The following is a 26,143-nucleotide window of genomic DNA, read 5'->3' on the forward strand; positions in this document are numbered from 1 at the left end:
ATAACGTTTATTATTCATGTGTTATTATTATTATTGATCAAAAAGTTCCGACCGGCCTTGATATCAAGGCTATGTGAAGAAGGAGAGGTCGTATACGTGACTTTATGCTATGTGAAGAAGAAGAGGTCGTATACGTCACTTTAGTGGTCTGTCTGTCTGTGTGTGTGTGTGTGTGTGTGTGTGTGTGTGTGTGTGTGTGTGTGTGTGTGTGTGTGTGTGTGTGTGTGTGTGTGTGTGTGTGTGTGTGTGTGTGTGTGTGTGAGAGAGCCATTGCTGCTTTTATGAGCGATCCATTTGAGCTGACCTTGTATTTGTAAACTGTACTTCTAAGTGCTTTTTCTCTGCAAATCTTCCTTACAGCAGACAGTCCTTTTCAAACTTTTTAATTTCAAGGACCCCCATAAGCCATGACTCTCTGAGAGAGGACCGATTGGACCCTTATTGGTCCATTAGGTTCCTTTTGATACACTCCCAGTTACAGACCCGCGAGGGCCCATTTGGAACCCCCTCAAGGAACCCTGGGGGTCCCCAGACCCCACTTTGAGAACCATTGTACTGCAGAACAGAGCAGAAGGGGGGGTTGGGGGGCTCCTGGCCCTCTTGGACAGTGAAAAAAAAAGCAGTATCAATATGTCAGTACAATATACACAGTATCTGTGAAGAAAATACAGTACAGTGTCGTGTACATTTGTGTTAAAGACTGCAACAGACTAGAGCAAAAACAATATCAATACCCGCCGGATATTGATTTTGTTTTTAACTGTTATCAGTCCAAAATACAGAATCAGTATAAATAGGCCTACAGTTTGAGTACAAATACATTATCAGTAGAGGAGTAGAGTATTATTTGTCAGAAAATACATTAGGACAGCAATTGATGCAGACCAACCCCCAAATAAACCAAGAGCAAAAAAAAACACACAGGTTATTATGGACTGAGCAGAGCCATGTGCAGCTTTGTTTAACCTCCTCAGTCAAGACTACCTGCACAAAGGACTGACCCAGTCTGTTATTGTTCTGCCTGGAGGAGGATCAAAGCGTCTGCTCAGTTACTACTTCTTAAAAGTTTATTCTTTATGGATTTTTTTTTATGAAATTTTGAAAAATGTTAGAATTTCTTTCATTTCTGAAAGAAAATCTTTTTTTTTTAATTGACTGAAAATATTTGAAATATTATTTATATTTTGTATGTAGGAAACGAAAACTCCCGACCCATACAAATAGGTCCCCGACCCAGTGTTTGTGAAAGACTGCTGTAGAGGGTGTCTGAGTTGTCAGACAAGCTCAGTGTCTTGTTCAAGAGTACGCCTAGGAACTTGCACTTCCACTGACACCCCATGGATGGTGCTGGGGAGGGACTGGGGGTGAATCCTTTGCTGGTGCGGTCACGGTAGTCCACCACCAGCTCCTTGACCTTGCTTGTGTTGAGCCGGAGGTGGTTACTGTCCCTCCACACTTGAGTTAAAGCACCTAGTTACTATCCACCACTGAAGAAGGAAGGCACTGGAGCAAACTCTGACAATTAAAGCCTTTTTAATAACAGGGTCCAGGCAAATAACGTTTCGATGTCTGTCAATACAATACATCATGTCATTACTTTCCACCACTGTACGTACATGAAAGTTGATTATGTGCTCCTGCATGTTTATGTCTCATCAGCAACAACTGCACAGTGATGGTGAAGAAAGGGAAATGGAAAGACATGCACTTTCTGACTAACCTCAACTCAAATGACTAATTGTTTCCAGCCGACAGTGAAACTGAGAAAATTAAGGAAGTGAACTCTATAAACCATATGTACATAGTACGTACATGAAACTGCTGAAAGCGCCGTCATCAGTGTTTTAAAAATACCATCAATAATTTCTACATTATTGATTCATGTGCATAACACTTTTTTTCCCTTTCTATTGTTGATCTTGCCCTTATTATTATTATAACTATTGACTAATTCTGTGTTTGCATTATTTGAATTAGCATGATGACATGTAGAAGTTGTGGTGATTTTCACTGTCTTGTGAATGTAGATCTCACCAGTCTTGAAAAACGTAGTTCTCATGCCCACAAAGGCCTCTTGTGTGATGATGATAAATATTGCATATTCTACATCTTGAAAATAGACACAGGCTTTGTTTTCCTTTTGCACATTATTATTGACCTTTATTTACATTATAGCTGGTAGTTTGACTGAGCACACATAGCCTTTTACAGTAACTATTGACTTTTCTGTCCAAAAAAGTTAATCATGTGTTCAGGGCAGCCTACTGATCATTCCCATTCCCAGTATGAAAATACATCCATCCATTTTCAAGTTGTTCCATAACAAGGAATCCTTTTTTTCCTACATCCTGTCTCTTCAGGGCAGCCTACTGAAAGACTAAGAACATATAATACATTTAATGGCTTGAATTAATGAACATGAACAAACCAAACGTAAGTTGTATAATTCTGTTTCTTCTATTTCCCATTTAACCAGCATTCGTCACCAGAACTTTTTTTTTGTTAATTTATTTGATTTCTGAAATATTTCCTTTAAAAAAAAAAAAAATGTTATTATATTTCAAAGCCTGCTGTTGATTGGTTCACCATATTTCAAAGTCTGCTGTTGATTGGTTCACCATATTTCAAAGTGTTTGTCTTCTAGGAAGGGGGTTCTGTCCTCGAAGCAGTTGTTGAAGAGTCTGGAAAGACATCAAATGATGGAACATTTTATTCAACAGGTATGACGTGTGTAGTAAACAATGTTGATGAGTTCTACACACCTGAGAACAATAGGATCCTCGTTTAACAATGCACACATTGAAACACAAGTCCATTCTACTCACCGCACAGTTTGGATGGAGGTATTGATGGAGAGCAGCTGGAGTAATCTGTCCGTTAGAGCATCAGTGAGATTATTGTGACTCAGACTACAACAACACAAGGAAGAGAAAGAACAGAGGAAGAATAGATTAGTACCTCATGGTCGGTCACGCACACACAAAAGCACGCACTCACGCGTACACACACACACGCACACGCACACACACACACACACACACACACACACACACACACACACACACACACACACACACACACACACACATGTGTAAGGCTACTCACTCCAGGACTTGTGCTTTGTGCAGGTGGGGGATCAGAGTCTCTAGCAGCTGGTCAGTGAGTTGACAGTGACTGAGGTCCAGTTCTGTCAGTCCCTCAGAGTGTTCCAGAACCAGGGCCAAACATCTACAGGCCTTCTGATCTAGTCTGGTCTCACTGAGGTCCAGCTCTCCACCCAGGGCTCCAGCCAGGGAACCTGCTCGTTTCACTGTGTTCCTTTCACTGCCCTCAGAGACCAGAGATAGCAGCTGGAGAAGGAGGGATTTGCTGCATCTGGAGAAGAAATACAGAATTAGAAGCAGACTGCAAGCTCACAACTCTGCAAGAGAATGCTTTAGTGGCTCTCAAAGTGGGGTCCGTGGACCACCAGTGGTCCTTGAGGGGGTTCCAGGGGGTCTCCGGAAAAATTAGGAACATTTGAATCACTTTTACCCTATTTCATACTTCGGATATTCAAAAATAGTTGATTTACAAGCTCACAAAGCATTACATTGTGACACATTGTGAGTTTGTAGATTGGCTATTTTCGAAAAATTCTGAAAAAACTTGAAGAGAGATAACAACACTGGGGGTCCCTGGAACACAATATTTTAAGATGGGGGTCTGCAGCCAAATACATATCAATATGGGGGTCCTTCATGTGAAAATGTTTCAGATCTACTGCTTTAACATTTCCTTCTCTGCTGGCTTGCAGACTGATTCTTTTTTAACTAAGTGACAAAGTCTATTAAGACACTGTAATTTCTGCATTGGTTAAGATAAGAAAAGATAAGATAAGATAAGGCCTTTATTAATCCCGCTGAGGAAATTCAGGCGCCAAAGACAGTACAGCAGTTAAGAAAAGATCACAAGGCAAAGGGAGAATGTAAATACACTGTGATGGAGAGACATCACAGTCAATACAACACCATCAGTAGGAAAGGCAAAGAGATATAGGTTAATGGAGGTGTTATCTTTTCAGCCTCTGGATTGGCTTGGATATAAAGTGTGTAAAGCCTGCAAAAGAAATTGCTTTGACCTGGAGTTCTTTCATAGACTTTATTGACACACACGTTGACTTTCATTCATCTTAGAAACACACACGTGTTTCTAAGATCATTCATCTTAGATCATTCATCTTAGAAACACACACGTGTGTGTTTCTACACACACGTGTGTGTTTCTACATGGTTGTTTTGTATTTTGTTTACATCTTTTATATCCAGAAAATGGCTAAATAAAGTAAAACAAGAAAAAAGAAAGAGGATAAGGAGCAGAACATTGAAATGAATGAAACAGGCTTCTTGTTAGTTGAAAACTATTTTGTGAACATTGTAGCAAGTTAACAAATAATAAGACCAGTGCTGAGAAAGCAACAGCAGACAGCAAAGTGTTGTCCTTCTCACCTAAGATGGACTCTGTTGAGGACAGGGAACAACAGGTCCAGCCCACTGTCCTCTACCTCACAGTCTGATAGGATGAGCTGTGTGTCCTGGCTGCTGCTGTGGGTCAGGAGAGTAGAGATGTCCCTGCAGTTTGTGACAGTCAGAGACAGAGACACCACTTGCTGTTGCTCTGACAGGTCCACAGAGGAGGAGCAGGACAGATCCAGTCTGTACTGTAGAGCTCTGAGCAGACCTGCTGCTGCCCCCTGCTGTGTCTGACAGGTAGTGCAGCAGTGGAGAAACGTCAGCAGCAGACTCCTGTCAACACTGGTATGAGGATGTACAACATATCATATTTAAGCATCACTTCTTTGATCAATTATTAATAACATAGGCAAATACATAACCATACAATTGAACTAGACACACTGAATTACCCATCTAGGATAATGTATTCATAACATTTATATTCACACTACTTATTCTAAAAGCATATTAAAGCATTGATAATTGGCTACATCCAACTTACCTGAAATGAGAGACTTTATCCAGAGATAACATGATGTTCTCTATTGCTTCTGGTGGTATGGAGGTCCACAACAAGCTGAGTTGTGTCACTTTGTCACAGTGTTTGAGGGTAAAGAGCAGAGCATCACAGTCCACTGTGTTCAGCTCTGTGTTGTTCAGGTTGATTACACAGTCTAATGACCTCAATAAACTGAGCACACAGTCACTGGAACGACATTTATATGTCTCTCTGATGGCACACAATGTAAAGCTGGGACTGGGTCTGAAAACATGGATTAATGTTGGTATAGAAATTCGATTACAATTACAATAACACTAACTGTAGAAGACGTACTAGCCATTATTTTTCACAATAAAGAAGTATAATAGTCTCTAGCACAATACATGAAAATATTTCCATTGAGTGATCATTTTGAACTTACCTTTTAAATAAAACTTTGTCCAGAAAGGGTAAAAGACCTGTGATGCTTCTCTCTGAGATCCTGTTCTTCCTCAAGTCCACAGTGAACATCTGGGCTGATGACTGCTGTAGCAGATAGAGAAGAACCTCCCAGTCTAGAGAGCAGGAGGTCAGATCTCCACCAGCCTTCTCCAGTAAATACTTTGTCAAGTCATCATCCTGAGCTGTAAACACGACACCAGCTAGCTTCTGCAGAACCTTTGGACGCAGTCTGAAGAAATTGTTAATCAGAGTATGCTGTATGCAGACATATTTAGGATGAAGGTTGGTGAAGATTTTGATTTGATTTATTTCTGACATCTTTCTATGACTCAACGAAACAAACAGACTCACTTGATTGTCAGTTGATCATGGTGAGTCAACAGTGGAAGGAGGAGGTATGAATGGATGCTGGACTTGGTCATGTCCAAACATCTGACTGACCAGTGTCTCAGCAGGGATGCCACATTACTAACAACCCGGGACAATAGTCTGTCTGATTGTGGTGTGGTCTTTAGAAGGGAAAGCTCTTCAATCAAGCTCATGCTCTTCAATCGTCCTGTTCTTACTGATCGAAAAAGGAGCAATATCATGCTTTCGGACAGTCTGTAAATCAAGGAAAAATTAAAAGCTTTTTGTTAATATGAACACTCCTATTGTTAACTTAACAGCTAGATCATATGATTGAGAGCCAAGATCACATTTTGCTTTTAGGAATAGTAGCCAAGATCTTAACATAAACAAATAAATAAAAGAATAGCCTACCCTAGCCTTTGGATTTGCGCTACATCTCTAAAAAGAAGTGAAACTCCTTTGAGAGAGATCTTTCTGGGTGTCAGGACCAGATCCACCTCAGAGCCACAGAGTTGCAGAACTTTCCCCACATACTTGCAGGTGCGTGTCCATAACTTTCCTGTCAGCACCAGGGTGAAATCAAGGAGACGGAGGAGAGAGACCAGCTGTTCCACCTCCTCTCTGGATTTAACAGTGATAGATTTGCATGTGTGCTGAAAAAATCCTGGATCATCACACCTATATAAACATATATAAGTTATGGAAGAAAATGTTAGATCAGTAAAATAAAGTTAAGATGTTTAATTGCATTCAGAATACAACAAACTGATTTGGTGACCCATTCCAAATAGCAGCATACTATTATAAAATAGACGCACTTGATGTTGCCCTACATGGCTTTACTTTATGGCTTTAAATCCTGACTTTAAATCATGTAATAAAGTGTGAATACCTCTGTATATTGCTGTAAAATGCCTAAAATATAATGTTATTCATCAATGATTACAGGTTAGCTGAAACTGCAATGTGTAGGATTTATTTAATCCCTAAATCTATTATAAAGAATAATCAAGCTATGACGACATGTAGTGGATCACATAGATGCTGGATAAAGTCTCAATAGTTAGAAATGATCAGTCCTTATTAAATATAAGGATATGAGTGTATTATTCATACCATATTATCTTTAAAAATATAATAGTGAGATGGCTTTTATATGTACAAACAAATATGATATATAACAAAAAACATTAACCTGAGCTGTGAGATGTGGGGTAGACACTGAAGGAAAATCCTCACTTCAATCTCATCATCCTCTCCTTGTGACCAGCCTGTCAGCTTTACTGGTTTCTTCTCTGGTTGGAATTTCAGCACCTCTTCGAGGAGGCAGACATCTGTCTCTGAGAGGTCTATGGACCAGACTGCAGGAAGTGACTGGTAAACTGGTTTTAATGCTGGAAGAACACTTCTGCCTGTTTGATTTTCAAAGTTCTTCACACAGGAGTATAGTTCTAGTAGTAAATAACATTGAGGCTTCATGGGATCCACATCATCATCCCAGTTGATAACAGGGAATGATTCATAATTACACACATGATACAACAATTCCAGAATCTTCTCTTCATTTTCTCCTTCCCGTTCTGCTGCTTCACAGAAGAGCTCACCTAGGAACTTGGCTTCTTCTGACATATCCGATTCCCCACGATCAGTGAAACTGCAACATTTCAACAAATCAACATGACATATTGATCTCTGCATCATAAACCAAACCAAACAATGATGTCATATTGACATATACAGTAAAATAACTGTCATATTGTGGTGTTCAGCTTAAGGACTAATGAGTTGAAAAAGAGAGAGGGGGAAAGAAAATCAATACATTATTTCCCCCCCAACCTAATTGTATGTATGTGTTGGCAAGGTGTCAAGTTAATATGCATATATTTTTTATTATCATATTTGCGTTGCATGCCTCTGAACTCTGAAGTGCAAAATGGAATTGAATGGACCCATATTTGTACACTCTTCAGAGTTAAATGAACACAGACTAATTTACTGTAAACGTATCATAGGATACTTTACATTGATTACAGTGATCCATGAGTTCTCTACTTTTTCTAGCATATGTTCTCTTTGCTTCTATCCTGAATATGCCACATATATATCTTTGTATTGAGAAAAAAAACGGCATTATAATACTGTATAATAGAAACCAAAATTATATTTGTTACCTATGAATTCAGTGCACCAAAAATGAATATCATTAATTTACAACATTATTAATAACATTATTAATTTAACAAACTTAAAGGTAGGGTAAGTGATATGTTTTGGTTAAAACAAAAAGTTTTGTATTAACCCATTTAGACCTGAGGCCAATTCTAAAAACGCCTTCTAAATCCTGACCTAAGTTTTCTGCAAAACTTCAAATATTTATTCAAAAATTACAACAAAGACATGTTGCTATATATTGTACATAGCAACAAGAACCCCAAAAGGGGTTCCCGTCCTGAAAGGTATAGTTACAAATTGGGGTTCCTGCCCAAAATGGGTTGAAAGGTTAAAACACTATATTCTGATAGTAATCATTGCTAGTGTGTTTGTTCAGTAACAGGGGTCTCACCGTCTCTCCAGCTCTTTAATAAACAGAAAGAAAATACAAACAGGTGTCAACATTTCAGCCAATCAGGGGAAAGTACCCACTTATCAGCTTCATTTTTATAGTGTTCCAGTTCCAATTTGTTCAGCTCATTTCTTTGTGTCACCACTTCCAATTTCACTTGTTTAATCTGTATCCTGACTGAGTTCTTTATCCTGATTGGATAAAATTGGTATCCTGAACTGAAAATGCATTTTCTGTTATATAATAAAGAGCTGGAGAGACATGGAGACTCACGTTACTGAACAAACACTCTATAGCAATGAGTACTATCAGAATATAGAGATATTTATCACTTATTTTGACCAAAGAAAATCACTTACCCTACCTTTAATTATCTTTAGGAAAAATACACACTGTTCATATGTAGACAAATACTAAATGAAAGGAAACACATTAACCTGAGTTGTGAGATGTAGGGTAGACACTGAAGGAATATCTTCACTGCGCTCTCTTCATCTGGCAAGTTTATCAGCCTCAATGGCTTCTTCACTAGTTGGAGTTTCAGCACCTCTAGGAGGAGGGAGACCTTTCTCTTTGAGAGGTCTATGGACCAGACTGCAGGAACTGTCTGGTAAACTGGTTGTAGTGCTGGAAGAACTCTTCTGCTTGTTTGAGTCTCATAGTTCTTCACATAAGAGTATAGGTCCAATAGTAGACCACATTGATACTCTGTGTTATTAACATCATGCCAGTTAATGAGGGGGAATGTTTGGTAATTACACATAGACGACAACAATTCCAGAATCTTCTCTCCTGTTTCTTCTTCCTGTTCTGCTGCTTCACAGATGAACTTCCCCAGAAACTTGGTTGGGTTTGACATTGGGTGTTTACCAGTGAATCTGTAACAGTTTGAATGAAAAAATGTACTATTGATGTCTGCATCATAAACAGAACCATAGGGATACTGGATACTGTATCCTTCAGATTTTAGTTGACAAATTCAATGGAAAATGAAGGAATCAGAAAACATAAACATGAATCTTTGTGTTTAAACTGTGTCTTTATAATCTCTGGATTCTATACAAATATTCAATGAAGCAGATTAACCTGAGTTGTGAGATGTAGGGTAGACACTGAAGGAAGATCCTCACTTCACTCTCTTCCTCTGACCAGCCACTCAGCTCTACTGGTTTCTTTTCCGGTTGGAGTTTCAGCACCTCTAGAAGGACAGATACCTTTCTCTCTGAGAGATCTATGGTTCGGACCTTAGGAGCTGCCAGGTAAAATGGTTGTAATGCTGGAAGAACACTCTTTTGTGTTTGAGTCTCATAGTCTTTGACATGGGTGTGCAGGTCTAGAAGGAAGTCCCATTTGTGATGCCAATATTTATTAGACTGTGAAAACACTTCCTCTATTGTTTGTGTGTTTAACCTCTCGTGGAGAGATTCATCCTGACACAGATTTATCAGAAATCTGTGTCCTGTCTGATTCTGAGGAGTAACCCTGCGATATTTAAAAATAAAGAATAATCAGCATTACAAACTTGATTCATGAACACAAAACATACTTTCATTATTCATGTCAAAAAAGGTAATGCGTAACTACCAAAATGACTTCAACAGGTATGATGTGTGTAGTAAACCTAGTTGATGATAACACATTCAAACACAAGCCCATTCTACTCACCGTACAGTTTGGTTGGAGGTATTGATGGAGAGCAGCAGTAGTAATCTGTCTGTTAGAGCATCAGTGATATTATTGTGACTCAGGCTGCAACAAAACAAAGAAGAGAAAGGACAAAGGAATAGATTAGTACTTTATGGTCATACATGCACACACATACACATGCACGCCACACCATTCTATAAGGCTACTCACTCCAGGACATGTGCTTTGTGCAGGTGGGGGATCAGAGTCTCTAGCAGCTGGTCAGTGAGTTGACAGTGACTGAGGTCCAGTTCTGTCAGTCCCTCAGAGTGTTCCAGAACCAGGGCCAAACATCTACAGGCCTTCTGATCTAGTCTGGTCTCACTGAGGTCCAGCTCTCCACCCAGGGCTCCAGCCAGGGAACCTGCTCGCATCACTGTGTTCCTTTCACTGCCCTCAGAGACCAGAGATAGCAGCTGGAGAAGGAGGGATTTGCTGCATCTGGAGAAGAAATACAATACATTTTTGAAAGATCTTTAAGAACATGTTTAACACCACAAATATGCTCTGGGGATCACTGGAACAATATATTTTATGATGGGGTCTGCATGGGAAATTCAGGCGTCAAAGACAGTACAGCAGTTAAGAAAATATTACTAGGCAAAGGGAAAATGTAGATACACCGTGATGGAGAGACATTACAGTCAATACAACACCATCAGTAGGGTGGCAAAAAGATAATTTAATGGAGGTGTTATCTTTTTTTGCCTCTGGATTGGCTCAGACATTAAGTGTGTAAAACCCGCAAAAGCTTTGCATCGACCTGGAGTCCTTATTGACTTTATTGAAGACTTTCCCTTTCATTGTATTTACTGCATACCTGGTTATACCAAAAATAATGATGTAGATATGTGTATAATTTTAAAGTAACTTCAGAAGCATCTGTTATTGTCTAGCCGTGGTGTTATTTTGTTTTCCTTGAGCCTGTATGTGTGTGTGTGTGTGTGTGTGTGTGTGTGTGTGTGTGTGTGTGTGTGTGTGTGTGTGTGAGGATAAGGATAATTCCTTTAACAGGTCCGTTCATGAAAGTCCTTGCGGTCTTGTTTCCAATGAGGGCCTGTGAGCAATTAGGGGTTAAGAGTCTTGCTCAGGGACAACTTTAATAATAACACATTTGCTGGCCTGGAATCGTACCTAGGGCAACCAGGGCCTTTGGCTCCCAAAGCGGGCTCACTAACCACTCAGCTATGGCCGCCTATGTGGTTATTTTTGTATTTTGTTATAACCAGAAAACTACTAAACAAAGTTAAACAAGAAAAGAGAAAAGGGATAAGGAGCAGAACGTTGAAATTAATGAAACAGACTTCTTGTTAGATGAAAACTATTTTGTGAACATTGTGACAAGTCAACATATAATAATGACTAGTGATGAAAAAGCAAAAGCAGGCAGCAAAGTGTTGTCCTTCTCACCTAAGATGGACTCTGTTGAGGACAGGGAACAACAGGTCCAGCCCACTGTCCTCTACCTCACAGTCTGATAGGATGAGCTGTGTGTCCTGGCTGCTGCTGTGTGTCAGGACAGTAGAGATGTCCCTGCAGTGTGTGACAGTCAGAGACAGAGACACCACCTGCTGTTGCTCTGACAGGTCCACAGAGGAGGAGCAGGACAGATCCAGTCTGTACTGTAGAGCTCTGAGCAGACCTGCTGCTGCCCCCTGCTGTGTCTGACAGGTAGTGCAGCAGTGGAGAAACGTCAGCAGCAGACTCCTGTCAACACTGGTATGAGGATGTACAACATATCATATTTAAGCATCACTTCTTTGATCAATTATTAATAACATAGGCAAATACATAACCATACAATTGAACTAGACACACTGAATTACCCATCTAGGATAATGTATTCATAACATTTATATTCACACTACTTATTCTAAAAGCATATTAAAGCATTGATAATTGGCTACATCCAACTTACCTGAAATGAGAGACTTTATCCAGAGATAACATGATGTTCTCTATTGCTTCTGGTGGTATGGAGGTCCACAACAGGCTGAATTTAGTCACTTTGTCACAGTGTTTGAGGGTAAAGAGCAGAGCATCACAGTCCACTGTGTTCAGCTCTGTGTTGTTCAGGTTGATTACACAGTCTAATGACCTCAATAAACTGAGCACACAGTCACTGGAACGACATTTATATGTCTCTCTGATGGCACACAATGTAAAGCTGGGACTGGGTCTGAAAACATGGATTAATGTTGGTATAGAAATTCGATTACAATTACAATAACACTAACTGTAGAAGACGTACTAGCCATTATTTTTCACAATAAAGAAGTATAATAGTCTCTAGCACAATACATGAAAATATTTCCATTGAGTGATCATTTTGAACTTACCTTTTAAATAAAACTTTGTCCAGAAAGGGTAAAAGACCTGTGATGCTTCTCTCAGAGATCCTGTTCTTCCTCAAGTCCACAGTGAACATCTGGGCTGATGACTGCTGTAGCAGATAGAGAAGAACCTCCCCGTCTAGAGAGCAGGAGGTCAGATCTCCACCAGCCTTCTCCAGTAAATACTTTGTCAAGTCATCATCCTGAGCTGTAAACACGACACCAGCTAGCTTCTGCAGAACCTTTGGACGCAGTCTGAAGAAATTGTTAATCAGAGTATGCAGACATATTTAGGATGAAGGTTGGTGAAGATTTTGATTTGATTTATTTCTGACATCTTTCTATGACTCAACGAAACAAACAGACTCACTTGATTGTCAGTTGATCATGGTGAGTCAACAGTGGAAGGAGGAGGTATGAATGGATGCTGGACTTGGTCATGTCCAAACATCTGACTGACCAGTGTCTCAGCAGGGATGCCACATTACTAACAACCCTGGACAATAGTCTCTTTGGTTGTGGTGTGGTCTTTAGAAGGGAAAGCTCTTCAATCAAGCTCACGCTCTTCAATTGTCCTGTTCTTACTGATCGAAAAAGTACCAAAATCATGCTTTCGGACAATCTGAAAATCAAGGAAAAATAAAAGTAAAAAGCTTTTAGTTAATATGAACACTCCTATTGTTAACAGCTACATCATATGATTGAGAGCCAAGGTCATATTTTGCTTTTAGGAATAGTAGCCAAGATCATAACATAAAAAATAGCCTACCCTAGCCTTTGGATTTGCGCTACATCTTTAAAAAGAAGTGAAACTCCTTTGAGAGAGATGTTGCTGGGTGTCAGGACCAGATCCACCTCAGAGCCACAGAGTTGCAGAACTTTCCCCACAGACTTGCAGGTGTTTGTCCATAACTCTCCTGTCAGCACCAGGTTGAAATCAAGGAGACGGAGGAGAGAAACCAGCTGTTCCACCTCCTCTCTGGATTTAACAGAGACGGATTTGCATGTGTGCTGGAAGAATCCTGGATCACACCTATATAAACATATGAGTTATGGAAGAAAATGTTAGATCAGTAAAATAAGATAAGATGTGTAATGTCATTGCACGCAGAATACAACAAACTCATTTGGTGACCCACTCCAAATAGCAGCATACTATCGTAACATAGAGACGGTTGATGTTGCACTTCATGGCTTTACTTTATGGCTTTAAATCCTGACTTAAAATAATGTAATAAAGTGTGCATATCGCTGAAAAATGGCGAAAATATAATGTTATTCATCAATGACTACAGGTTAGATAAAACTTCAATGTGTAGAATGTATTTATAAATCTTTTATAAAGAATAATCAAGCAATGACAACATGTAGTGGATCACATAGATGCTGGGATAAAGTCTCAATAGTTAGAAATGATCAGTCCTTATTGAATATATACCATATTATCTTTTAAAAAGACACATATGTAAAAAATATATACTGCATATACAAAAACCATTAACCTGAGCTGTGAGATGTAGGGGAGACACTGAAGGAAAATCCTCACTTCACTCTCTTCATCTGACCAGCCTCTCAGCTCTACTGGCTTCTTCTCTGGTTGGAGTTTCAGCACCTCTAGGAGGAGGGAGACATCTGTCTCTGAGAGGTCTATAGACCAGACTGCAGGAAGTGACTGATAAACTGGTTGTAATGCTGGAAGAACACTTCTGCCTGTTTGATTCTTCACATAGGAGTATAGTTCCAGTAGTAAATCACATTGATTCTTCATGGGATTCACATAATCATCCCAGTTGATAAAAGGGAATGATTCATAATTACACGCATGATGCAACAATTCCAGAATCTTCTCTCCATTTTTGTCTTCCCGTTCTGCTGCTTCACTGAAGAGCTCACCTAGGAACTCGGCTTCTCCTGACATATCGTCACGATCATTGAAACTGCAACTGTTCAAATGAAAATCAACATAAATTATTGATCTCTGTATCATAAACCTAACCAAACAATGATGGACACTGTATCTATTAGAGAGCCTCTCATGGCTCACCATTGAGCAAAGGATTTCCTCAAATATGGCCACATTTTTCAGATGTATCATTAACTAAAAAATGCCAACATTTCTATTCAAACAAATAGTTAACTGCAATAACACACAAAACCACAACACCAGATTTGCCTGCAACTGTCATATTGTGGTGTTCAGTGTAAGGACTAATGAGTCGAAAGAGAGAGAGAGAGAGGGGGAAAGAAAATGGATACATTATTTCCCCCCGACCTAATTGTATGTTAATGTTTCAAGTCAATATACATATTCTTTTTTTATTATCATATAAATGTGTTGCATGCCTCTGAACTCTGAAGTGCAAAATGGGACCAAATGGACCCATATTTGTACTCTTCAGTTATATTAACACAGAGTAGTTTACTTTAAAGTATCATACTGTAATTGATACTTTACATTGATTACAGTGATCCATGTGTTCTCTACTTATTCTTGCTCATGATGTATCATGCATAGCATACTTGTCATCTTTGCCTCTATCCTGTATATGACGCATATATCTCTTTGTATTAAGAAAGAAAACTCTGCATTATAATAATTTATAATATAATACAAATTTGAATTTGTTATCTATGAATTCAGTGCACCAAAAGTGAAAAATAATCAGTTCATAATAATTAAAGTGCATTAAGCATATTCATTATCTTTACAAGTAATAAACACTAGACAAATATTAAATGAAAGGAAATACATTAACCTGAGTTGTGAGATGTAGGGTAGACACTGAAGGAATGTCTTGACCTCACTCTCTTCATCGAACCAGCCTGTCAGCTCTACTGGTTTCTTCACTTGTTGGAGTTCCAGCACCTCTAGGAGGAGGGAGACCTTTCTCTCTGAGAGGTCTATGGACCAGGCTGCAGGAGCTGACTGGTAAACTGTATGTAGTGCTGGAAGAACTCTTCTGCTTGTGTGAGTCTCATAGTTCTTCACATAGGAATACAGGTCCAATAGTAGACCACATTGATACTCTGTGTGATTAACATCATGCCAGTCAATGTGAGGGAATGTTTGGTAATTACACACAGAAGACAACAATTCCAGAATCTTCTCTCCTGTCTCTTCTTCCTGTTCTGCTGCTTCACAGATTAGCTTCCCCAGAAACTTGGTTGGATTTGACATTGGCTGTTTATCAGTGAATCTGTAACAGTTTGAATGAAAAAAATAACTATTGATGTCTGCATCATAAACAGAACCATATGGATACTGTATCCTTCAGATTTTAGTTGACAAATTCAATGGAAAATGAAGGAATCAGAAAACATAAACATGAATCTTTGTGTTCAAACTTTATGTTTTTATAATCTCTGGATTCTATACAAATATTCAATGAAGCAGATTAACCTGAGTTGTGAGATGTATGGTAGACATTGAAGGAAGATCCTCACTTCACTCTTTGTATCTGGCCAGCCGCTCAGCTCTACTGGTTTCTTTTCTGGTTGGAGTTTCAGCACCTCTAGAAGGACAGATGCCGTTCTCTCTGAGAGATCTATGGTTCGGACCTTAGGAGCTGACTGGTAAACTGGTTTTAATGCTGGAAGAACACTTCTGCCTGTTTGAGCCTCATAGTCTTTGACATGGGAGTACAGGTCTAGAAGTAGGTCCCATTTGTGATGCCAATAGTCAGACAGTGAAAACACTTCCTCTATTCTTTGTGTGCTCAACCTCTCATGGAGAGCTGCTTGCACACACAGATTCTTCAGAAATCTGCGTCCTGTTTGATTTTGAAAAGTAAACCTGCAGATAATAAACAATGAGAGGAATCAACATGTAAATATTCATCCACGAGTCTAAAACATACTGTATAAAAGCCAAAAAGGGTAATAAAAAGAAGACAAAAAAACAACAAGAATTTATAAAAATTGAACTGAGCTGAATAAATAAATAAATACATGTAGGCCTATGCTTTGGAAAATGGTTGGAAATAATGTAAAGTACGGTACACAATTTTAACAAGCACGGTACATCGTTATCATCCCTACATTTACCCTTCAACTTCTTATTTATCCCCAAAATGACTGGATATCACAGGTTTTGTAGAAATATTGGGCCTGTATTTGGCCTCTCTTTTGTAAAATAAATGTAGATATAAAATATCAATCAAATATAATATATTATCATTTTCAGCGCCCAGTTCTGCAACCCCCTGAAAATATGGGATGGAAGATGGAGGACAATTAGCTTCATCCTCAACTCATATCACTGCCTCCAGTTCCAGACTTTTGTGTGGAGCTAATCACCTGTACCGGCACCACTGCATGCAAGACAGACAGATTTGGCTGCAAGCCAAACCCGTGTACTGCATCTTGTAACTGCAGAAACTCTAGTGATACCTGTATGAATAACTAACTTGTGGGATGTTTTTGTTTTGCAAGCTGTTTGGAAATAATGTAGCGTGTTTTTTGATCTGTATTGAAGTACACATATCCCTCTCAGGGTTTTTTCTACTATTTAAATGCTTCAAGAACCTGTGAATGCACAGTTTTGTTTTAATTACCTCTGTACGACCAACATGTTTGCGTAGTTCTTGCTTTTTAAATAAATGGATCAAACCCTTTAAGTAGGCGTTTATCTTGTCAGTCAGTCAGTCTCTCTGTTCCGCATGGTTCTCCTCAGTGGGTTGAGCAATTGATTTCAACTTGCAAATGGGCATTGACCATTAGCACATGCAGACAGTGAGGAAGCCCGTTTTTCACTTTCCCAAAATCTAGTTTTTGACACAAGAGATTCGGAGTTCAGGCTATGGGATCTGTTATGATGCTTACAGCACATAACCCAAAGTCTGCAAGTGCTCACATCCCCGGGTATGGCCTAGTTATTTTTATTAGTATTATCATTATTATTATTAAACTTTTACAGCTTACTATAAACACATAGAAAAATGATAAGAAATGGACTCTGCACCTACATATAATACAGAAATGTACCTCAGGTCCTTATGGGATTCAAGTGTTTAACGCTCAGGATTGTACTGTGTACAGATCCCATAGCCGTGTCAATAATATTAATACACAGCTTAAATTTGGGATATGTGAAAAATCAGCTTTGTTGATCCCTGCATATGCCAATGGTCAATGTCCATGTGAAAATTCAGAACAATTGGTTAACCCACTGAGGAGATAAATGGACTGAGGGAAGGACTGACACTGTGTTTTCTCTATTTAATCGCAGGATTAATAGTGAGATAATATATATAAATATATAAAAAATCAGTGCACCAAAATAAGACAAATAACCTGTTAATAATTAAAGCGGCACTATGTATCTTTTAAAAAATGAATAAAATGTTATTATGTCCAATCTGTATAGTAGAGTATGTTAATACAATATAACTTATACAATATGGGTGGTTGTATTTTGTCTCCCAGCTCTTCTATTGAGACATTTAGATCATGTCAAAGGTCATGTCTCACCCTGACACAGGATCTGACACAAATGTTGATGGTCAAGATTCAATCTATCCCCTAAGCCAGTGGTTCCCAAACTGGGGGTCAGGACCCCCAGAGGGTCCCCAAATTATTTAGGGGGGTCCCCAGATGATTTGCTTATTGTGCAACATTGTTATTGTGAGCTTGTAGATCGGCTATTTTCACAAATTTTATCTGTGCAACCGAATCAAACTAAATATAATGCCTACAATTCCAAGTGCTTGTCAGGGTGGGGGGGTCCCCAGTTCAAATATGATATTTTTGGGGGATCACAGCACTGAAAACTTTGGGAACCCTTGCTCTGAGCATGCAGGCAGGCTCATTTTTGCTTAATGGTAAAGATTTCAGTACTTGCGCAGGAACCCAGGTTCAAATCTGAGGTAGAAGAGGAAAGTTACATAGTGCAGCTTTAAGTCAAGTGCACTACTCATTCCTCATTATCTTTAGAAAAGGTAGACAGCTTTTATATGTAGACAAATATTAATGATAGAAAACAAAAACACATTAACCTGAGTTGTGAGATGTAGGGTAGACACTGAAGGAAGATCCTCACTTCACTCTCTTCACCTGACCAGCCTCTCAGCTCTACTGGTTTCTTCTCTGGTTGGAGTTTCAGCACCTCTAGGAGGAGGGAGACCCTTTTCTCTGAGAGGTCTATATACCAGATTGCTGGACGTGACTGGTAAACTGGTTGTAGTGCTGGAAGAACACTTCTGCCCGTTCGACTCTCATAGTTCTTCACATAGGAGTACAGGTTCAGTAGTACATCACATTGATTCTTCTCGAATTCATAATCACCATTCCAGTCAATAAAGAATGTTTCGTAATTACACACAGACAACAACAATTCAAGAATCTTCTCTCCTGTTTCTTCTTCTGTTTCTGCTGCTTCACAGACGAGCTTCCCCAGAATCTTGGATGGTTCTTTTTCTTCATCACGAACACTGCAACAGTTTAAATGAAAACCAACATGAAATATTGATCTCTGTATCATAAACAGAACTAAACAATGATGGACACTGGACACATCAGATTTGAGGTGAAACAGTCAATGGAAAATGTAGGAATCAGAAAACATAGTGTTGCCGTCAGGTGGAAACCCTGTATGTAAAAAACTGTTACTTTTTAGGAAAAGGAAAAAGGAAGCTGTGTTCCAATGGATACACTGTAGTTATTATTTAGTCAAAAGGTATAGTTAACACTTTTCATTGATTCAATATTTATAAAACCCACAAAAACACTTTCACTTCTTACTAATCTATACACAGGGGTGCACAAGTGTCGACTTGGGACTGTGACCACGACTACAAAGTCAAATGGTCCAATTGGTTACATATGTACATTCTCAGAGTTATTTACTGTGTACAGATCCCATAGCTGTGCCAATAATGTTAATAAATAGTTTAAATTTGGGAAACGTGGAAAAGCAGCTTTGTTGATCCCTGCAAATGCCAATGGTCAATGTCCATGTGAAAATTTAGAACAATTGGTCAACCCACTGAGGAGATAAATGGACTGAGGGAAGGACTGACACTGTGTTTTCTCTATTTAATAGCAGGATTTATAGTGGGATAATATAAATAAATATATAAAGATTCAGTACACCAATAACAAATAAGACAAATAACCTGTTAATAATTAAAGCGGCACTATGTAACTTTTTTTAAATGAATAAAATGTTATTATGTCCAATCTGTATAGTAGAGTATGTTAATACAATATAACTTATACAATACGATGGGTGATTGTATTTTGTCTCCCAGCCGATCTTCTATTGACACATTTTGATCGTGTCAAAGGTCATGCCTCACCCTGACACAGGATCTGACACAAATTTTGACCTGATTCAATCTATCCCCTAAGCCAGTGGTTCCCAAACTGGGGGTCAGGACCCCCAGAGGGTACCCAAATTATTTAGGGGGGACCCCAGATGATTTGCTTATTGTGCAACATTGTTTGTTCACTCAACAGTAAAGAAACAAACATACAGTATGAGTGTATACTATACAGGGTATCTGCACATTTCTAAAGTTACAATTTAATGACTTTTAAGACCTTTATGATAACAAATTGCCAAATTAGCTAATATTACCTAAGAAAGAGGCACATTTTGTGAAAATAGCCGATCTACAAGCTCACAACGCCTCGCAGTGCGAGGCGTTGTGAGCTTGTAGATCGGCTATTTTCAGACATTTTATCTGTGCAACCGAGTCAAACTAAATATAATGCCTACAATTCCAAGTGCTTGTCAGGGTGGGGGGTACCCAGTTCAAATATGATATTTTTGGGGGGATCACAGCACTGAAAACTTTGGGAACCCTTTCTCTGAGCATGCAGGCAGGCTCATTTTTGCTTAGTGCTAAAGATTTCAGTACTTGCGCAGGAACCCAGGTTCAAATCCGAGGTAGAAGAAGAAAGTTACATAGTGCAGCTTTAAGTCAAGTGCACTACTCATTCCTCATTATCTTTAGATAAAGGTAGACAGCTTTTATATGTAGACAAATATTGATGATAGAAAACAAAAACACATGAACCTGAGTTGTGAGATGTAGGGTAGACACTGAAGGAAGATCCTCACTTCACTCTTTTCATCTGACCAGCCTGTCAGCTCTACTGGTTTCTTCTCTGGTTGGAGTTGCAGCACCTCTAGGAGGAGGGAGACCTTTCTCCCTGAGAGGTCTATATACCAGACTGCTGGAAGTGACTGGTAAACTGGCCGTAATGCTGGAAGAACACTTCTGCCTGTTTGAGACTCATAGTTCTTCACATAGCAGCACAGGTCCAGCAGATGATCACATTGATTCTTCTTGTCTCCATAATCATCCTCCCAGTCAAGAAAGAAGAATGCTTTGTAATTACACACAGACAACAACAATTCAAGAATCTTCTCTCCTGTTTCTGCTGCTTCACAGATGAGCTTCCCCAGAATCTTGGATGGTTCTTGTTCTTCAATAGTAACACTGCAACAGTTTAAATGAAAACCAACATGAAATATTGATCTCTGTATCATAAACAGAACTAAACAATGATGGACACTGTATCCATCAGATTTGAGGTGAAACAGTCAATGGAAAATGTAGGAATCACAAAACATAGTGTTGCCGTCAGGTGGAAACCCTGTATGTACAAAACTGTTACTTTTTAGGAAAAGGAAAAAGGAACCTGTGTTCCAAAGGATACAATGGAGTTACTATTTAGTCAAAAGGTAACACTTTTCATTGATTCAATATTTATAAAACCCACATAAACACTTTCACTTCTTACTAATCTATACACAGGGGTGCACAAGTGTCGACTTGGGACTGTGACCGCGACTACAAAGTCAAATGGTCCATTTGGTGTATATTCACATAGTTATTTACTGTGTACAGATCCCATAGCTGTGCCAATAATGTTAATAAATAGCTTAAATTTGGGAAATGTGAAAAATCAGCTTTGTTGATCCCTGCATATGCCAATGGTCAATGTCCATGTGAAAATTCAGAACAATTGGTCAACCCACTGAGGAGATAAATGGTCTGAGAGATCGACTGACACTGTGTTTTCTTCTCTATTTAATAGCAGGATTTATATTGGGATAATATATATAAATATATTTAAAAAATCACACCCTGTGTGAAGGTAGCGGCGCCTTTGATACATTATGTCATCGATATGTGTTTATAATGTGTTTATAGCCATGTCTCACGTGAAGCTTGACCAATCACTTTGTTGACGGGTCTGACCAATCAGAACATTGACGGGTCTGACCAGTCAGAACGTTGACGGGTCTGACCAATCAGAACGTTGACGGGTCTGACCAATCAGAACGTTGACGGGTCTGACCAATCAGAACGTTGACGGGTCTGACCAATCAGAACGTTGACGATGAACACAGACAAAGTCAGGTATAGAGCAGGATCCGCTCTATACCTAAAGGTATAGAGCGGCTAGCGCCGCTAAAAATCAGCGCACCAATAACAAATAAGACAAATAACCTGTTAATAATTAAAGTGGCACTATGTAACTTTTTCAAAATGAATAAAATGTTATGTCCAATCTGTATAGTAGAGTATGTTAATACAATATAACTTATACAATATGGGTGGTTGTATTTTGTCTCCCAGCTCTTCTATTGACACATTTAGATCATATCAAAGGTCATGCCTCACCCTGACACAGGATCTGACACAAATTTTGACCTGATGGTCAAGATTCAATCTATCCCCTAAGCCAGTGGTTCCCAAACTGGGGGTCAGAACCCCCAGGGGATCCCCAAATTATTTAGGGGGTCCCCAGATGATTTGCTTATTGTGCAACATTGTTTGTTCACTCAACAGTAAAGAAAACAACATACAGTATGAGTGTATACTATACAGGGTATGTGCACATTTCTAACGTTACAATTTAATGACTTTTAAGACCTTTATGATAACAAATTACCAAATTAGCTAATATTACGTAAGAAAAGGCACATTTTGTGAAAATAACCGATCTACAAGCTCACAACGCCTCGCAGTGCGAGGCGTTGTGAGCTTGTAGATCGGCTATTTTCACAAATTTTATCTGTGCAACCGAATCAAACTAAATATAATGCCTAAAATTCCAAGTGCTTGTCAGGGTGGGGGGGTCCCCAGTTCAAATATGATATTTTTGGGGGATCACAGCACTGAAAACTTTGGGAACCCTTGCTCTGAGCATGCAGGCAGGCTCATTTTTGCTTAATGATAAAGATTTCAGTACTTGCGCAGGAACCCAGGTTCAAATCCGGGGTAGAAGAGAAAAGTTACATAGTGCAGTCAAGTGCACTACTCATTCCTCATTATCTTCAGAAAAGGTAGACAGCTTTTATATGTAGACAAATATTAATGATAGAAAACAAAAAAACATTCACCTGAGTTGTGAGATGTAGGGTAGACACTGAAGGAAGATCCTCACTTCACTCTCTTCATCTGGCCAGCCTGTCAGCTCTACTGGTTTCTTCTCTGGTTGGAGTTTCAGCACCTCTAGGAGGAGGGAGACCTTTCTCTCTGAGAGGTCTATGTACCAGACTGCAGGAGCTGCCTGGTAAACTGGTCGTAATGCTGGAAGAACACTTCTGCCTGTTTGAGTCTCATAGTTCTTCACATAGGAGCACAGGTCCAGCAGATGACCACATTGAATCTTCTTTTCTTTATACTCATAATCCCAGAAAATAGAGAAGAATGTTTCGTAATTACACACAGACAACAACAATTCAAGAATCTTCTCTCCTGTTTCTCCTTCTGTTTCTGCTGCTTCACAGATGAGCTTCCCCAGAATCTTGGATGGTTGTTGTTCTTCATCACCAACACTGCAACAGATTAAATGAAAACCAACATGAAATATTGATCTCTGTATCATAAACAGAACTAAACAATGATGGACACTGTATCCATCAGATTTGAGGTGAAACAGTCAATGGAAAATGGAGGAATCAGAAAACATAGTGTTGCCGTCAGGTGGAAACCCTGTATGTACAAAACTGTTACTTTTTAGGAAAAGGAAAAAGGAACCTGTGTTCCAAAGGATACAATGTAGTTATTATTTAGTCAAAAGGTAACACTTTTGATTGATTCAATATTTATAAAACCCACATAAACACTTTCACTTCTTACTAATCTATACACAGGGGTGCACAAGTGTCGACTTGGGACAGTGACCGCGACTACAAAGTCAAATGGTCCATTTGGTGTATATTCACATAGTTATTTACTGTGTACAGATCCCATAGCTGTGCCAATAATGTTAATAAATAGCTTAAATTTGGGAAATGTGAAAAATCAGCTTTGTTGATCCCTGCATATGCCAATGGTCAATGTCCATGTGAAAATTCAGAACAATTGGTCAACCCACTGAGGAGATAAATGGTCTGAGAAATCGACTGACACTGTGTTTTCTTCTCTATTTAATAGCAGGATTTATATTGGGATAATATATATAAATATATTTAAAAAATCACACCCTGTGTGAAGGTAGCGGCGCCTTTGATACATTATGTCATCGATATGTGTTTATAATGTGTTTATAGCCATGTGTCACGTGAAGCTTGACCAATCACTTTGTTGACGGGTCTGACCAATCAGAACGTTGACGGGTCTAACCAGTCAGAACGTTGACGGGTCTGACCAATCAGAACGTTGACGGGTCTGACCAATCAGAACGTTGACGGGTCTGACCAATCAGAACGTTGACGATGAACACAAACAAAGTCAGGTATAGAGCAGGATCCGCTCTATACCTAAAGGTATAGAGCGGCTAGCGCCGCTAAAAATCAGCGCACCAATAACAAATAAGACAAATAACCTGTTAATAATTAAAGTGGCACTATGTAACTTTTTCAAAATGAATAAAATGTTATGTCCAATCTGTATAGTAGAGTATGTTAATACAATATAACTTATACAATATGGGTGGTTGTATTTTGTCTCCCAGCTCTTCTATTGACACATTTAGATCATATCAAAGGTCATGCCTCACCCTGACACAGGATCTGACACAAATTTTGACCTGATGGTCAAGATTCAATCTATCCCCTAAGCCAGTGGTTCCCAAACTGGGGGTCAGAACCCCCAGGGGATCCCCAAATTATTTAGGGGGTCCCCAGATGATTTGCTTATTGTGCAACATTGTTTGTTCACTCAACAGTAAAGAAAACAACATACAGTATGAGTGTATACTATACAGGGTATGTGCACATTTCTAACGTTACAATTTAATTACTTTTAAGACCTTTATGATAACAAATTACCAAATTAGCTAATATTACGTAAGAAAGAGGCAAATTTTGTGAAAATAGCTGATCTACAAGCTCACAACGCCTCGCACTGCGAGGCGTTGTGAGCTTGTAGATCGGCTATTTTCACAAAGTTTATCTGTGCAACCGAGTCAAACTAAATATAATGCCTACAATTCCAAGTGCTTGTCAGGGTGGGGGGTCCCCAGTTCAAATATGATATTTTTTGGGGGATCAAAGCACTGAAAACTTTGGGAACCCTTGCCCTGAGCATGCAGGCAGGCTCATTTTTGCTTAATGATAAAGATTTCAGTACTTGCGCAGGAACCCAGGTTCAAATCCGGGGTAGAAGAGAAAAGTTACATAGTGCAGCTTTAAGTCAAGTGCACTACTCATTCCTTATTATCTTCAGAAAAGGTAGACAGCTTTTATGTAGACAAATATTAATGATGGAAAACAAAAACACATTAACCTGAGTTGTGAGATGTATGGTAGACACTGAAGGAAGATCCTCACTTCACTCTCTTCATCTGGCCAGCCTCTCAGATCTACTAGTTTCTTCTCTGGTTGGAGTTTCAGCACCTCTAGGAGGAGGGAGACCTTTCTCTCTGAGAGGTCTATGTACCAGACTTCTGGAAGTGACTGGTACACTGGTCGTAATGCTGGAAGAACACTTCTGTCTGTTTGAGACTCATAGTTCTTCACATAGGAGTACAGGTCCAGGAGTACATCACATTGATTCTTCCAGTCTTCGTAATCATCATCACAGTCAATAAAAGGGAATGTTTCGTAATTACACACAGACAACAACAATTCAAGAATTTTCTCTCCTGTTTCTTCTTCTGTTTCTGCTGCTTCACAGATGAGCTTCCCCAGAATCTCGGATGGTCCTTGTTCTTCATCACCAACACTGCAACTGTTTAAATGAAAACCAACATGAAATATTGATCTCTGTATCATAAACAGAACTAAACAGTGATGGACACTGTATCCATCAGATTTGAGGTGAAACAGTCAATGGAAAATGTAGGAATCAGAAAACATATTGTTGCCGTCAGGTGGAAACCCTGTATGTACAAAACTGTTACTTTTTAGGAAAAGGAAAAAGGAAACTGTGTTCCAATGGATACAATGTAGTTATTTAGTCAAAAGGTATTGTTAACACTTTTCATTGATTCAATATTTATAAAACCCACAAAAACACTTTCACTTCTTACTAATCTATACACAGGGGTGCACAAGTGTCGACTTGGGACTGTGACCGCGACTACAAAGTCAAATGGTCCAATTGGCTACATATGTACATTCTCAGAGTTATTTACTGTGTACAGATCCCATAGCTGTGCCAATAATGTGAATAAATAGTTTAAATTTGGAAAACGTGAAAAATCAGCTATGTTGATCCCTGCATATGCCAATGGTCAATGTCCATGTGAAAATTCAGAACAATTGGTCAACCCACTGAGGAGATAAATGGACTGAGGGAAAGACTGACACTGTGTTTTCTCTATTTAATAGCAGGATTTATAGTGGGATAATATATATATAAATATATAA

The 26,143-nt window shown here is 39.0% G+C and overlaps 1 protein-coding gene across 1 annotated transcript in view; it reads right to left on the reverse strand.

Annotated features, from left to right (window-relative positions):
• Nucleotides 1-2,115: 2,115 nt before the first annotated feature.
• The window catches only part of LOC311038293 (uncharacterized protein), a 54,382-nt gene continuing 30,354 nt past the window's right edge, over nt 2,116-26,143 (reverse strand). Inside the window, exons 18-43 of the mRNA XM_084047717.1 lie at nt 25,059-25,502; nt 22,727-23,164; nt 20,388-20,813; nt 18,363-18,797; nt 15,770-16,162; nt 15,126-15,566; nt 13,872-14,312; nt 13,139-13,402; nt 12,740-12,991; nt 12,376-12,624; nt 11,955-12,215; nt 11,447-11,752; nt 10,208-10,477; nt 10,016-10,099; nt 9,437-9,832; nt 8,788-9,228; nt 7,392-7,441; nt 6,983-7,181; nt 6,199-6,465; nt 5,788-6,039; nt 5,417-5,665; nt 4,996-5,256; nt 4,488-4,793; nt 3,106-3,375; nt 2,826-2,909; nt 2,116-2,681 (exon numbers count right to left, since the gene is read on the reverse strand). Coding sequence (XP_083903843.1) covers nt 2,615-2,681; nt 2,826-2,909; nt 3,106-3,375; nt 4,488-4,793; nt 4,996-5,256; nt 5,417-5,665; nt 5,788-6,039; nt 6,199-6,465; nt 6,983-7,181; nt 7,392-7,441; nt 8,788-9,228; nt 9,437-9,832; nt 10,016-10,099; nt 10,208-10,477; nt 11,447-11,752; nt 11,955-12,215; nt 12,376-12,624; nt 12,740-12,991; nt 13,139-13,402; nt 13,872-14,312; nt 15,126-15,566; nt 15,770-16,162; nt 18,363-18,797; nt 20,388-20,813; nt 22,727-23,164; nt 25,059-25,502 — 7,546 coding nt within the window. The 3' untranslated portion in view covers nt 2,116-2,614. The remainder of the gene's footprint in view (nt 2,682-2,825; nt 2,910-3,105; nt 3,376-4,487; nt 4,794-4,995; nt 5,257-5,416; nt 5,666-5,787; nt 6,040-6,198; nt 6,466-6,982; nt 7,182-7,391; nt 7,442-8,787; nt 9,229-9,436; nt 9,833-10,015; nt 10,100-10,207; nt 10,478-11,446; nt 11,753-11,954; nt 12,216-12,375; nt 12,625-12,739; nt 12,992-13,138; nt 13,403-13,871; nt 14,313-15,125; nt 15,567-15,769; nt 16,163-18,362; nt 18,798-20,387; nt 20,814-22,726; nt 23,165-25,058; nt 25,503-26,143) is intronic.

The sequence above is a fragment of the Gymnoscopelus microlampas genome, assembly GCF_963454915.1.
Source record: "Gymnoscopelus microlampas genome assembly, chromosome: 21".
NCBI classification, from domain to species: Eukaryota; Metazoa; Chordata; class Actinopteri; order Myctophiformes; family Myctophidae; genus Gymnoscopelus; species Gymnoscopelus microlampas.